Source organism: Ailuropoda melanoleuca, chromosome 19, assembly GCF_002007445.2.
Source record: "Ailuropoda melanoleuca isolate Jingjing chromosome 19, ASM200744v2, whole genome shotgun sequence".
Classification (NCBI taxonomy): Eukaryota; Metazoa; Chordata; class Mammalia; order Carnivora; family Ursidae; genus Ailuropoda; species Ailuropoda melanoleuca.
Genome location: NC_048236.1, coordinates 2,770,489 through 2,785,091, shown reverse-complemented (window position 1 = coordinate 2,785,091; position 14,603 = coordinate 2,770,489). Strand labels below are relative to the sequence as shown.

Genomic DNA, 14,603 nt, shown 5'->3' with positions numbered 1-14,603 from the left:
CCGCGGCAGTGTCTGGGGGAGGGAACGGGAGGAGGGAGGGGGATGAGGAGGGGGCGGGGCCTCGCAGATCCCACCCCCCACGCCAGGACACGCAAGGCGCGCGCGCACGCTCAGATCGCCGCTCGCCTGGCTGGGTCGGGCGCGCAGGCGCAGTGGAGAGGCCGCGTGGGGGGAGCAGGCGGCGTTGGGCAAGAGAGGCCCGCGGCGGGATATTCCCGGCAGGCGAGAGAGGTATGGCAGGATGGCTGGGGGGAATGGGCGTCGGGCTCCTAACTTTTTCTCCGCTCTCTTCCTTCCCTGCATTAGGGGAGGCGCACTCCCCGGGGTGGGTAGGGAGAGGCTGGAGTGGGAGGTTAGTGGACCCCTTGAGGGCAGAGGGGCAGCCCCTGTCCCCGACCCTCCCCTCCCAGTCCCCAAGGGTGGCGGGGGCCCCGTTCATCTCTGCATCCCGCGACCCCCGCCTGCGCTCACGTGCCTTTCCAGGGATGTGGTGCCGGCCTGCGGAGGGGTGGGCTGCGGTCAGGCCTTTGCGAGGTGGCTTCAGCCGGTCACCCTGCCGCGGCTCCTGGGGTTTGTGTACTTCTCTCGTCTTCCCTTCCCTTTCTCAGCCTGGGTCTTCAGATGACTTTGTGACTCGTTTGCCAGGCGCTTCTGTGGTGTGGAGAGTGAGTCCACTGCTTTTACTATCATGCCAATGCGTGGCTCCCACCGGCTCCAGGGGGTTCCCAGGTTTCTCATTTCACCAGAGGCTGCATCAGCCAGGGACTAAGACAGGAAAGATGAAGAGAGGGAAAGAGAGAGAGGGACAGGCGTGTGTGTGCATACATACTCCTGGATAGCACCCACACAAATAGATCACAAAGGCACGCAGAGTACCAACTTGTTGATTGAATTTTGGGTTCCTGGAAGGCTCTCTTCATTCAGGTTTGAAGGGAGTTAGTCTGGGGGCAAAAAGGAAGTATTGCTTTCCATAGTGGGCAATAAATGAACTTTGTCATCTTAAGAGATTGAATGGACTGAATTTATAAACAGGGTAACAAAAGGGCATATGGATGCAGTACCCTTGGGTGACTTGGGAAAAGCTGGGAGATTGGAAGCTACTTAAACCCTGGCTGCTGGACAGAGGAAGGGCCCTGCCTACCTGGTTGTGTCTGGTTCTTGTGATTGGTCATTGTCTCTGCTGTCTGCTGACTTTTTAAAAGGTTCATTAGTAGAAGGCTGAGAAAGGTTCATTGTGGAATGCAACTGTGAGGTTTGATTTATTGCAGTTCAGACTGAACTCCTATTCAAACTAAGTCCCATTCGTTAGCTGGAATCCAGGTTAGTGGATCATGGCCATCATTAAAAAAAAAAAAAAAGATACCAGAGTGCATTGTACTTAGTAAACCAAGTATTGTTTCTTGATGCTTACTTCAGGAATACATACGTATATGAATGTGTTAGGTGTTATACTATGTGTGTTTTTGTGTGTCACAGAAAACTTCGAGATGCATTGGTCTTCCGTGTCCTCCTGTTTGCCTTCCTCAGTCTGAGCGTTCAGTCATTTAAAATTGTTTACAAGGACTCAGCACACTGGGAATATACAGTACAGAACGGAGTGGGTCTCTACTTTTTAGGGGAGGTACTGCCCAAGAAGAAAGACAGTTTACTCTTCACTCATGGAAATACATGGGATTGAAGAACAAGCATTTTGTTGGAGTAGGAAGTGGGTGGCTTACTTAGAAAGGCTAGAAAGGAGGAGGGGGGGAAATTGTCTTTGGTAGACTCCCTGGGGGAAGAGTCAATGTAGATTTGGATTCTGAGAGTTGTTTTGGGTAGGAGCAAGCAGTTGAGATGAACAGGGTTCCGCCCTGTTTTTTTGCTTTTATTTTTCTTAGATGGAATTGTCCATTCAACCCATAGAGCTTCTTGGATGTATATATCTTATGGAACTTTTCCCATATTGTGTTGATTTTGTGGTTGTAAAGCTGGTGTGATCCATTGCCAAAAGCACTTATAATGGAAGTGGATCTCTGAGGATCACTACAAGGTATTTCTTATGTATTACTACTTTTTAAACTGAAAATGTGGGGGATTCCTGGTCTATTTCTGCCTGTGCCTGATTAAGATTACCACATATTAACAGACAGAAAGAAGAGGGAACTTTTCAAAAAGCCTGAAATGATAATTGAATCAAACGCACTGTGAAATCCGTGAAGAAACAGTGGCCAAAATATTTTATTATGGCTCCTGAATATCAGGGGTAAAAACTTTGGGATGGAGTCCATTTTTCAGGTGGCACTCTGTTGGGCACTGAATGTGATTATTTAGACTCGCCTCAACATTTAGAATCTTAGACGATGTAAGAGTTCTTTTAAGCCTATCTTGTCCCATTTTTGTGTTGGGGGACCCACATAACATGGATTTTCCTATGGTTTTTGTTACTTGGATAGTTCTTATGGCTCTGGGGGGACTTGGGGCCTCCAAAGGTCTCTTTTTTGATGGTCTCAAAAATCAAGTTACAAGTTAGCTTTTATTTTAGAGGCTGATGGTTTGTTTTGGTTTTAGAGGCTGATGGTTTGTAACTCACCCTGGTGCGATTGTACATGTGTATTAGCAATGACAGAGGTTTGTAAGAAAGGACTGATTCAGAGTCCAGCAGTGTTGCTCTCTCTGGGTCAGGTAGTATACGTTCTTGTTTAAAAAGGCAGCAGGTAGCTTATGTATTAGTGAAGCACAACTCAGTGGGAAAGTCCCCCTGTCAAAAACTTTCTAAAAATCATTTGTGTCTTTAGAAAAGGGAAGGAGCACTTCGCCATGTCTACTTTAACCTGTGAAAAATACTTCTAGGAGTGAGGGATCTTTATTTTTTATTTATTTATTTATTTATTTAAGATTTTATTTATTTATGTGACAGAGAGACAGCCAGCGAGAGAGGGAACACAGCAGGGGGAGTGGGAGAGGAAGAAGCAGGCTCCCAGCGGAGGAGCCCGATGTGGGACTTGATCCCGGAATGCCAGGATCACGCCCTGAGCTGAAGGCAGACGCTTTAACGACTGCGCTACCCAGGCACCCCTATTTATTTATTTTTAAAGATTTTTTTAATTTCTTTGAGAGAGAATGAGTGAGAGAGCACAAGCAGGGGGGAGGGGCAGAGGGGGAGAGAGAAGCAGGCTCCCTGCTGAGTAGGGAGCTGGATTCTGATGCATGGGGGTTGGCGGGGAGCTGGATCCTGGGACTCCAGGATCATGACCCGAGTCAAAAACAGATGCTTAACTGACTGAGCCACCCAGGTGCCTCAAGATTGAGGGATCTTTAAAGACACACCCATGGTGCTGCCCTGAGAATCAGTGAGTCAGGCTCTTCTCCCCGGTCAACATCTGGGAAACTGCTTATGCTGCAGACCTGGTACCTACTGGTTAGTTCAGAGAGGGATTCCCCACTGGAAGACAGCCCCTTTCATGAGGGAAGCCAAAGCATTTTCAATTGCATGCCTCTTTGCTCTTCCCTTGGACCCCTCTTCACGGAGAGTTGCTGAGGTCCCAGAGAATGCGAGTGGAAGAGGTAGGCTTTTCATCAGCAGCATCCTGTCTTTGAGTCCAGGGTCTCCCTTAGGATTTTCTTTCTCTACTGCCCGCATGCCCAACTGACAGCTCCATAAACCTGGCTCCTTGCCAGTGGCCCAGTAGAGGTGCTAATGGGAAGGAAATGTGTATGTGATTAAGTGGAAGTTAACTTTGCCTTGTACAGTTTTTCTGAGTTTGGCCATATCAAGATTGTTACAGACTTATTTCTGGGGCTGTAGCTGTTTGCACACCTGTGAGGTAGGGATGGAGGGGGAGCAAAGCTAGGATAGATAAAATCCACGCGTTGAATCCACGCGTTGAAAAGCCAATTTGAATAATTGAGAATTGACATGTATATTAAGGAACCACTATTTTAAATACTTTTGTTACCAAGTGGAGGGTAAGGTAAATAAACAAGCATGGGACAAGAACCCCTGAAACATTTTATCTTTGTGAATCAAATTGAGAAATGGGGTCCTCACTGGTAGACTTGGTAGAAAGAGCCCGCTGTGCCATGGAGGGGTGCTTTGCTTATTGACAGTGATGCTGTGAAAACTGACACCTTGGCAGGTGAATCAGATCAGCTTCAGCTTTGGTCCTAGGCTGGGCTGGGTGTAGTACAGATATTTGTTGAAAAGACAGGGTCACCTGGATGGCTCAGTCAGTTAAGCGTCAGACTCTTGGTTTTGGCTCTAGGGCACGAGATCTCGGGGTCCTGGAATCTAACCCCATAGGGGGCCCCTTGCTCAGTGGGGGAGGGGAGACCTGCTTGAGATTCTCTCCCTCTGCCCGCTCCCCTCACTTGCGCATGCACACTCTCTCTCTAAAAATCTAAAATGAATAATTTTTTTTAAAAGCTTTTTAGGTGGGTGGGGGATTGGCTAGATGAGTATTCAAGAGGGCACTGGTGGTGAGCACTGGGTGTTGTATGTGAATGATGAATCACTGAATTCTACTCCAGAAACCTATATTGCACTGTTAACTAAGTAAAATTTAATTAAAAAAAAAAGACAGCTTTTTAATTCCTGAGTTTTAAAAGATTCGACAGAGGAGAAGGAATGCTTATGCTCAGCGTGGCGTGTTTCTGTGAAGTTTATTAGTGGTTAAAGCAGCCATGTTATCTGTGTAGGTGCAATAGAAGCAGAGTTCTAACCTTGGACAGTCAACACGTTGCTTAGCATTTTGGACTTCATTTCTTTGTCTGCAGAATGGTACTTTATTGAGACCCCAGAACTATTCAAAACCCTTAGCAGATCCAGCCCCTCGCAGACTGTCGCTCTTTGTTATTTGTCTATAGGTTTCCGTTGGGTGCTCATGAGGGAATCATCGGAGGTGCCTGGCTGGCTCAGTCAGTAGAGCATGCAACTCTTGGTCTCCGAGTTGTGAGTTTGAGCCCCACGTTGGGTGGAGAGATTACTTAAAAATGAAATCTTAAAAAAAAAAAAAGTAGGGAGTCATCCAACAAAATGATCTATGAAAGTACTTTGAGAATTGTAACATTTTCTACTTGTGTGAGGTTAAAAAAACCCACAAAACTTCCTAAAAGAGACTAATTGTACGATAAAACAGTAATGAGTTTTTAAGCAACAGATAAGAGTACTTATTGGCACAGAAAGATTGGGGCAACACCTGCAGGAGATGGGAGGGGCTATGTCTGCATGATAGGGTAGAGGGTTAGGGAGTGCCTTTTTTGAATCCTGGAAGCTGGTAGGCTTCTGCTTTTCTCTGCTTTAATTAAGGACACTTCTATCCTTACCCTAGGTGTTTTTCGTTTTTGTGACTGGGCCCTGCATTTGTATGGCATCTCTCTTCAGTTACTGACAATGTCCTTTGAACATGCCTTTGTGTTTGTGCTGAACTTTTGATATATTTTTTGTTTGTTTGTTTCTTTGGAGCCCATCCCCTTGCAAGGCCTTTATTTTTTATATTTTAAATATTTTATTTATTTATATGACAGAGAGAGACAGCAAGAGAGGGAACACAAGTAGGAGAGATGAGAGAGGGAGAAGCAGGCTCCCTGTGGAGCGGGGAGCCTGACGATTGATCACAGGACCCTGGGATCACGACCTGAGCCAAAGGCAGATGCTTAACGACTGAGCCACCCGGGCGTCCCTATTTTTAATTTTTTAAAAAATATTTTATTTATTTATTTATTTGAGAGAGAGACAGAATGAGGGAGAGAGAGCACAAGCCACGGGGAGAGGCAGAGGGAGAAGTGGACTGAGCCACCCAGGTGCCTCGAGAGGCCTTTAAATGTATATAACACATCAGGCACTTAAAGATGGAAATTGTTTAGGTGGAAACAGTGATACTAAGTATACCATTTGGCTGATTCTTGCTCGAGTAGTGGTACATTCCTGCTTTCTACAAAGCACCAGCGGTATAGACTCTCTGCTTTTCCAGCTCAGTCTTTGTTTATTAAAATTCATTAAACACGAGTTCCCTGTGTCTAAGAGGCTTCCCCAAGTCACTGGGAACCTGAGTGAAGGACACAAGAAAGACCACCAACCCCCCAGCATGAAGCCTCTCTCGAACTGGAGCATGAATTGTAATTGCAGATTGAATTGTTTTCATTTAACAGATACTTAGTAAACTCGATTCATGTGCATTGCACTGAACCCTCTGAGTGCGCAGCGCTGAGCAGTGCAGGCCTGGTCCCTGCCCTCAACAAGTGTATTTCCGGTGGGACCTATAAGGTAATGTCAAGTAAAAAACTCACCTGTGTGTCCCTGATGCTTATGGCCCTCCCTGGCCTTCAAAACAGAAGGGAGATCTTAAAGCTAAACCAGGATGGAAAATGAGCACAGTTCTTGGATTGCATTCTGTGATTTCTCTCTTTCATTCCCTCCTCCCTCCTTTCTTCTATTGCTTCCCCTTCCCTCTGTCCGGAGAGGTTGTGATTCATATCCTTTTTTTTTTTTTTTTTTTTTTGTTAAGATTTTATTTATTTATGTGACAGGGAGACAGCCAGGGAGACAGCCAGCGAGAGGGGGAACACAGCAGGGGAGTGGGAGAGGAAGAAGCAGGCTCCCAGCGGAGGAGCCCGATGTGGGACTAAATCCCGGAACGCTGGGATAATGCCCTGAGCCGAAGGCAGACGCTTAACGACTGCGCTACCCAGGCGCCCCTGTGATTCATATCCTAAACCTGGAGGGCAGTACTTGGTGCTGACCAGGAAGTGGCATGAAAAGGCATCTCTGGCACTGGAGTTTACAGAATACCTGGCCTCTGAGTGAGAGTGCTGTGGAGGAGGAAATATCATTGGGGTTAGTTTCCTGGGCAAACAGGAGACTCAGAATGACACTGCTTGTGAAACAGAGCATTATATATAGACTGCCCTAAAGTGAATCAGGGCCTGTGTCTGCTGATGGATTTATGCTGGGAAAAAGCATCAAGGTCGATTGGAGTTGCTTTGAAGTAAATTGCTGCTTCCATTACTCTGGCCTGCTCCAAACCAGTTATTTAGTGGTGGGATGAGGTGCTTTTCCACAGTGGGCATTGTCGGCACCAGGCCCAGGAGATGATTCCAGGGGCTTGTAAACATGGCAAGGGCTAATCTCCCATGACCAGCATCGTGGTTCTCCTAAAGCATGTTTGCCTGTGATGTCCTGGTTCCTCGTGCACACATGAGAGCTCTACGGGGTCTGGCTTTCCTTCTATGTAGAGCCTTGGGTGAGGGGAATCTGTTTTTCTGTTGGCTACCTCATTTATTTTATTCCACAAATATTCTTTGCATTCCTACTCTCTCAAGACCTGCTGGGGTGGGAGTGGAGGGGACCACAGATTGATTATTTATTTATTTATTTATTTAAAGAAATAAGGGATGTGTATATAGTAAGTGAATATATTTGGTGCTTTTGTGTTCATGGGAATGCTCACTGCTGTCCATTTGATGTCTCAAGTCCTTTGGGTGTGGAGATCACTATCAGATCCGCTAAAGAGCTAGTGGAAAGTCTGGATTGGACCTTGTCTTGTGAAAATGGAAGTACCTCCTGGATATGTGAATGTATTACTCCTGTGCCTGATGGCAGCACACATAATCCTCATCTGAGTCTCTATGATCTCTGAGTTCCGGTGTGAGTTCAGATGGCATGTCACCAAGACCTCTGGCTCCTGAGTTTTGGAGAGTGAGTAGCAAGAACTAGAATGGGGGCGCCTGGGTGGCTCAGTTGTTAAGCATCTGCCTTCGGCTCGGCGTGATCCCGGGGTCCTGGGATCGAGCCCCACATCAGGCTCCTCGCTGGGAGCCTGCTTCTTCCTCTCCCACTCCCCCTGCTTGTGTTCCCTCTCTCGCTGGCTGTCTCTCTCTGTCAAATGAATAAATAATTAAAAAAAAAAAAGAACTAGAATGTTAAGGGTTTTCAGCCTTATCTGAAAAAAAGTATCCAAATGTATGCAGTTGACTGAGTTTGGGTAGTGAACGTTGGAGCGGTGAGAGTTCCTCCAGTGCGGACCCCCAGATGTCCTCAGCGTGCAGGAGGGGTAGCGAGTGATGCTGCAGTTTTACACCAGGCTTCCTGGGGCGGGTGCATGCGGCGCCGGGTCAGATTTAGCCGGGCAGAGCCGGGCAAAGGTTGTGGGGGAGGCTTGTGAACAAGGCACGGAGAGGAGGTCTGGGTTTGGGTTTGTGCCCAGGCTGCCCAGCAGATTTGAGAGAGGTGCCTCGAATCGTGGGTTTGTTGTACCCGAGTCGGGAAAGTTCTGGGAAGCCCCCAGCACTTCGGCAGTCCTTGGCTAACATAAGTGTTACTGAGGAAGAGGTGCAGTGTGGAGAGGCAGGGTGTTGCAGTTCTCAGGAGAGGGAATGTGGGTGGGTGGTGCTGGGCTAATCTTGAGGGTTCTGTGGAGGAGCTGAGGAGCCTCTTTTCTCCCTGGGAATGAGCACAAGGGCCCGCCAGCATCAGATGGGAAAGCTTGGCTGAGATCAGAGGTCACTGCAGCCTGGACCAGACGGACTGCTTTTCAGAGACCTTTTTTTTTTTTTTTTCCCCTTAAGGCCAATCTTCAGTTATTGCTCAGAGTGTGGAGCTCTTCCTGCCACCTACACTACGCATTGTCCTCAAAACTTAAATTGGATTAAAGTGAGCAATTTTCACCTGGTGTTTATACGTTTCAGTTAATTCAGCAAGCATTAAGTTGGGCATTAGAAAAATGTGCCTGTGATGATCAGTGATGGAACAAGGATGATTTCACAGTTGGAAAAATATTAATATTTAAAGTTAAACCATGTTAGCTGTTGAGTAAGAGCTTGGGTTCAGGAAGCCAGTTCCTGGGGCACAAATTTCAACTTTGTCACCCTTGGCTGTGTGACCGTGGGCGAATTCCCCAGCCTTGCCAGTTAGAGAATTACTCTTCATGTGTAAAATGAGGCTAATACTAATGCCTGTTTCGTAGAGGTTTTTGGGAGGCTTAAATGAGGCGGTAACGTAAAGTACTTAGTCTTGTGCCTGATGTGTTATAACTATAGGGCTAAATTTTCATAAAGAAAACAGAAGCAGACCAGATGACCCTTAAAGCTGCTTCTCAGCCTCAGCTCCCCTGTGAGACGTGAGCTTTGTATGGCGGGGTGAAGCTGTAGGTTGTGGGGGAAGACCCTGGGGCCAAGGCCAGGCCCCGTTCTGGTTCTGGGTCTGCACGTGGCTAGCTGTGGGGCTTCACACAAGTCACGTCGTCTCTCTGTCTCTCCGTTTCCTCATCTGTGAGAGGAGGTGTGATGGGATGGGCGACAACGATGGTGACAGAGACAGCCAGTAGGTACTGAGTGCCGGGCACTGCGCTCCGTGCTTTGCTCTGCCTATCCCATGAGCAGCTGTGAGTAGATGTTGCAGATGGGGAAACCGAAGCTCAGAGTTCTTTGTCCAGGGTCACCTAGCTTTGGCTATAAAGGTAAAGCTGGCCTCATCTGATAGTCTTTGATTCGGTGTGTCAGATGTTAATAGCTCTGTAAGGTCAGTGCCTTCTTTTGCATTTAATTTTCTGATTATTTTTGGCCACTGCTTCCTGGGTTGTCTTAAGGAAAAGGCTGGAGACTAAGCTTATGATTTGAGTCTAAATTGTCGTTAATAAGCATTTCTGGTGTGTCTAGATATTTCTTTGGAAGTAAATAATGGCTCCCCCTCCCACTCTTATTAAATAAAATCTTATCTGAGGTGCTTTGAACTTATGTGAGGGAAGGCTGTGTGTAAATACTGCAGTGGTAGAGGCCTTTCTCAGCAGATTTCTCCATGAGGCCCTCTGCAGCCAAACATTTGGATAGAACAGGCATGTCTTGCCCCTGGAATTGCCAGCTGGCTGTGGGGTTTTCTTCGACATGCCCCTAACTGACGCCCGGGTGTTGTAGGCCGCTGGGGTTGCCGTATTTGTTGGTGCTAGGGAGCCGCAGGGTTGGGGTTCTGCAAGTTGGAGGCCCTGGTGTTGGGTCAGTGTTTTTTCTTCTGTCTCCAGCTTGCTTTCCCAAATTCTGCTGTCAGCTGTAGTGTGGGGCAGGTAGGGTTCTGTGTTAGGTTGTCGTTTGGGAGACTGACCCAAAGAGAGGCTTCGGTCGGTGACTTGCCAGGAACATCCCTTGGCCCTACTTGGCTAGCCCTGAGCTACCCAGGTGTCCTGGCTCTTATTTGGGGAAACGTGACGTGGTGACAATGTGGCAGTTGCTCAGGTAGTCTACCTGCAGGGAGTAAAAGCTCTGGTTTCAGGAGGCTCACAAGTGTCACCAGCAGCACTAGCGTGCAGGCTTTCCTCCGTGGAGGACTTGGGGAGGGGTCACTGGTCGGGTGTGTACTAGAGGGTTCCTGCTTTCTTCCTGCCCGTGGAAGTGATGTAACCAGGAAGGCATCCTCCGTGCTATTGTATTATAGCCAGAGCAACTGTGGGCCGTGCCGGCTCTCTGACCCCAGTTAGAATATGAATCAGCAGAACTGTAGCTGGAGTTCCATCTAATCATCTGCGTAGCTTTTAACCACTAAGATTTATATTTAGTGACTAATGATCTTATGCTGGAAGTACCATCTCCCACACAAGTCCCTGGCAGGCTGGCTCTGAGTAAGGACACTGACTTAGAAATAAACCCTTTCCCCTCTTTTTCTGCAGGATTTGCCATGGCTTTCTGTGCTGGGCTCGGGGGCCCCTTCACCCATGCAAGCAGAGCACTCAGCCAGCGCGGTTTCAGGTAACTTTCCCATTCAGTTCTTGAAGCTATGTCTGACTGAGTAAGCCTCTCATCAGGGCTGGGTGTTATTGGGTGACTAGAAAGGGAGGTGGGCTTGGCATGTAGGAAAGCTAAATGCTTTGGTCAGGTTGGATAAGAGGGTTGGTAAGGACGTGACCTTGCTGTTGGCGGTGGGGTAGGAAGTGGCCCACAGTAGAGGAAGCTCAGTCCTTGCTGGATTCTTGCAGTGACTCCAGCGTCTCTCAACCCCGTCATTCCCTCCTGTGCATGAAAACCTTCTCTTTTAAAAACAGAATCTCTTTTTAAAATGTTACATGCATATTACCAAAACTCAGGCATGATAAAAGTGTGACAGCCTCCCCTCCTTTTAGATGCTAAGCCAGGACACAGAGCACGGGGTGCGTTATTGTTGGCAAACATGCCTCCTGGCCCCATTCGTGCGCTCACTCCCTGGCGGTTACTGAGCACTGCGCCTAGGGTTGGTCATAGATGAATAAGAATTGCTTCCTGTCCTGAAAGAGTCTTCACAGTTGGCCACAGGAGCAAACTTGGAAACAAATAACTGAGGGAATGTGACCAGTATAATAATAGAGGTTTTTACGGTGCTTTGGATGGCTTGAGACAGGAGCTGCTAATGGAGGAGGAGGAAGGGAGAGCAGAGGCAGCCTTCCCAGAAGGGAAGTGGGAGCAGGCCCGGTCCAGGCCTCCGGGGAGGGCCGAGAGGTGTGGCGTGCCTGGAGGGCACAGACCACTCTGTGATCAGTGGTAAGAGATTGTGGCCCTCAGATAGTAGGTAAGTGGGGGCCAGGTTATTGACAGCGTAGACAGTGGTAGACCACTGAACAGTTCTAAGGGGAGTGGTCTCACTTTTATGTTCTAAAAGAGAGCTCTTGGCTGGCAACATGAGGCATACGGAACCAGTTCGGACACTATTGTAACAGTCTTGGTGTAAGAAAGAAAGCTGCCGAGCTGAGGAAGTGTGGGTGGGGGTGGAGGGAGAGGACAGAGGGGCTTCACAGGTGGTATCAATAGGACTTGGCAGCCAAGGCAGTTGATGGAGAGAGATTTATGGCTTGGGAGCTGGAGAGGCCATTATCTAAATAAGGAATGCAGCAGCATGGGGAGGTTTGCAAGGGAAGATGATGAGGTCCGTGTGGGACCTAGTGTATCAGTGGGACATGTCGGGGGGAGCTTAGAGTGGAAATACAGGGCTAGAATACAGGAGAGAAGTGAGGCTGGAGGTGGAATTTACTAGTTGGAAGCAAAGGGAATCAATAAAATTGCCCCAGAGTAGGCATGCAGAATGCAAAGGGAGAGCCTAGGGTTACCCTGGAGAATAGCACTTAAGGTGCTGGCATCAGGAAAATAGAAATCCCACTGTTGGGCGCCTGGGTGGCTCAGTCGGTGACGCGTCTGCCTTCATCTCAGGTCATGGTCCCAGGGTCCTGGGATCGAGCCCCTCATTGGGCTCCCTGCTCAGCGGGGAGCTTGCTTCTCCCTCTGCCACTCCCCCTGCTTGTGCTTTCTCTCTCTCTGTCACTGTCTCTCTCAAGTAAATAAATAAGATCTTTAAAAAAAAAAGGCCCAGGCCTTTACATTAAAAAAAAAAAAATCCTGTTGTTATCAGACTGCTTAATAATAGCTTATCTGCCTTTAGGTACTCTTAAAAACAATTCCAGTCTAGTGGGGAAAAATGCACTGAAACACAAGATCGTTACCTTGACTTATTTCTGGTTTCTGTTATGTCAGGGGACTCCCGTAGCAAACCTACTCACTCATATCATCTGGCAGTGACACATAGATGGGAAATCTTGGAATCATTGTATTCTGGGGGAGCAGGTTTTACAGGCTGGGCAATGGGGGAGGCCTGGCCCATAAAATAGTCCCTTAATCCTCAGAGTTCTTTTGGATACCAAAGGCTTTCAGTTAAGACTACCATGGAGTTCATTGTAACAGAAAATTGGGTTCTCTTTAAAACCCCTCCAAAGTGAGATGTTGACCCAGCAGCAGAAGCTTTTGACTGTGAGGAAGCTGTCTTGGGCACCTGACTTTCTGTCAGGGCCCTGGGTTTTGCTCTGTACAGCGTGTTGTTGCTATCGTGTGATCTCTCCCAGGCTTTGCCCTCAGAGGCGTCTGCACCCTGACCAGGAGAATACAGACCTCAGACTTTTTTTCTCTTTCCCCAGCACCACTGGGAGCTTCAGTGCAATTCAGAAGATGACGCGGGTCCGTGTGGTGGACAACAGTGCCCTGGGGAATACCCCATACCATCGGCCTCCTCGTTGCATCCACGTCTATACCAAGAATGGGGTGGGCACGGTGGGCGACCGGATACTGCTGGCCATCAAGGGACAGAAGAAAAAGGCACTCATTGTGGGGCATCGCATGCCCGGTCCCCAGATGACCCCCAGGTTTGACTCCAACAATGTGGTCCTCATCGAGGACAATGGGAACCCTGTGGGGACCCGAATTAAGACACCCATCCCCACCAGCCTACGCCAGAGGGAAGGCGAATTTTCCAAGGTGTTGGCCATTGCTCAGAGCTTTGTGTGAGCAGGGCTCAGGCCGCCGACTGCCCTGGGACTCATGGGAGGGAGCTTGCGGCCCCATGGCGGGGAGCAGTGTCCTGTGAAATAATAAACCTCTTCCTGTATGTTTCCTCCTGAGCTTTTTGGGATGTGGTCATGAGGTAAATGTCACCGAAGCAAGTTAAAAGGTGGCCTACCCTTGTCTGGTCACACAGATGGCATGAGATAGCCTATGAGCTCATCCAGGATTATCAAGCTCTGGAAAGTGGAGGTACAGACCAAATGCTAATTCATAGATGTGCAGTTGGACTCAGGCACTTTCTAACCAGGCAAGCTTTTTTATTTTTTATTTTAATTGTTTTGCCATTCAAAGTATCCTCTTTCTGTGTCAGAGGGCCCGAGGTATTAAATGGTTAGGAAGGTCACAGGTTAGCATGAATAAGGGCAGAGGGACTTGTCTCATCTAGTGGAACATTGCCTTCAGGCTTCACTAGACCCAGGCAGTGATCCTCTCTGTCCCGGGGAGTACCCTCAGCCAGGGCCCAGGACGCTCCCATGTGTTCAGGAGCAGCGAGCTTCTTCCCATGACTGCTGGGGAGACGGGTGAGCCTTTCTCTTTGGCAGATGGCCTGATCTTGGGCCTGTGCAGGTGAGTCCATTTATTTGTTGATCTGGGGGAGACTTGGGGGCTCCCTCAGTTCCTTGAATGAGCTCTCCTCATCTCTTCTATAAATCCATTCGTTTATTCATTCAGAATATCCTGGGCACGCACTGCTTGTCTGTCCCCGTGGCCTCTGAGCGGCAGAGTAGCGTAATGATTAAGAGCATAGGCGCTGTAGCCGGACTGCCTGCGTGTGAGTCCTGACCACCACTTACCGCTTCCTGACTTGGGGCAAGTTTTTTCACTTCTCTGTCCCTCAGTTTCCTCCTCTGTAAAATGGGGATATGGATGTAATGGCACCTACTTGGTAGGAATGGTGGGAGAATTCCGTGAGGTGGTTACCTCGAAGTGCCTGGCAATAATAAGCACTCAGGAGGTACTCGCTAACTTCTGTTGTTATCACCCTCCACGCGCCAGCCCCGAAGAACAACGGAGAGTGCGAGTAGATGAGGTCCTTGCCCTCACGGAGCTTACAGTGTTCCCGGGGAAAATCGACACAGATCACCTAAGTGCTCGGATGCGGAGCCTCAGGTGGGAAAGTGCCTGTGATCGCAGGTTTAGACTTCTGTCTGCGGGATTGGAGGCAGCTTGCCTGAGAAAGGGTCGCATCAGCTGCTTTCTGAGGAATGAATAGAAGGGATAGAAGCATACGGGTTACCTGGGGCTGGGGAGGAACGCAGACCGGAAAGGCGGAAGGGTGTTGG

General features: G+C 48.5%; 1 protein-coding gene across 3 annotated transcripts in view; it reads left to right on the top strand.

Annotated features, from left to right (window-relative positions):
• MRPL14 (mitochondrial ribosomal protein L14) overlaps positions 1 to 13,369 on the top strand; it is a 13,780-nt gene extending 411 nt beyond the window's left edge. Inside the window, exons 1-4 of one of the 3 annotated variants that reach the window (XM_019794374.2) lie at positions 97 to 231; positions 6,127 to 6,241; positions 10,632 to 10,710; positions 12,897 to 13,369. In XM_019794374.2, the coding sequence (XP_019649933.1) occupies positions 10,640 to 10,710; positions 12,897 to 13,263 (438 nt within the window). In that variant the 5' untranslated portion in view covers positions 97 to 231; positions 6,127 to 6,241; positions 10,632 to 10,639 and the 3' untranslated portion in view covers positions 13,264 to 13,369. Of the gene's footprint in view, positions 1 to 88; positions 232 to 6,126; positions 6,242 to 10,631; positions 10,711 to 12,896 lie in introns of those variants that run through there. The other 2 variants (XM_002914459.4, XM_034647926.1) reach the window with 2 other exon arrangements.
• The last annotated feature ends 1,234 nt before the right edge of the window (positions 13,370 to 14,603 follow it).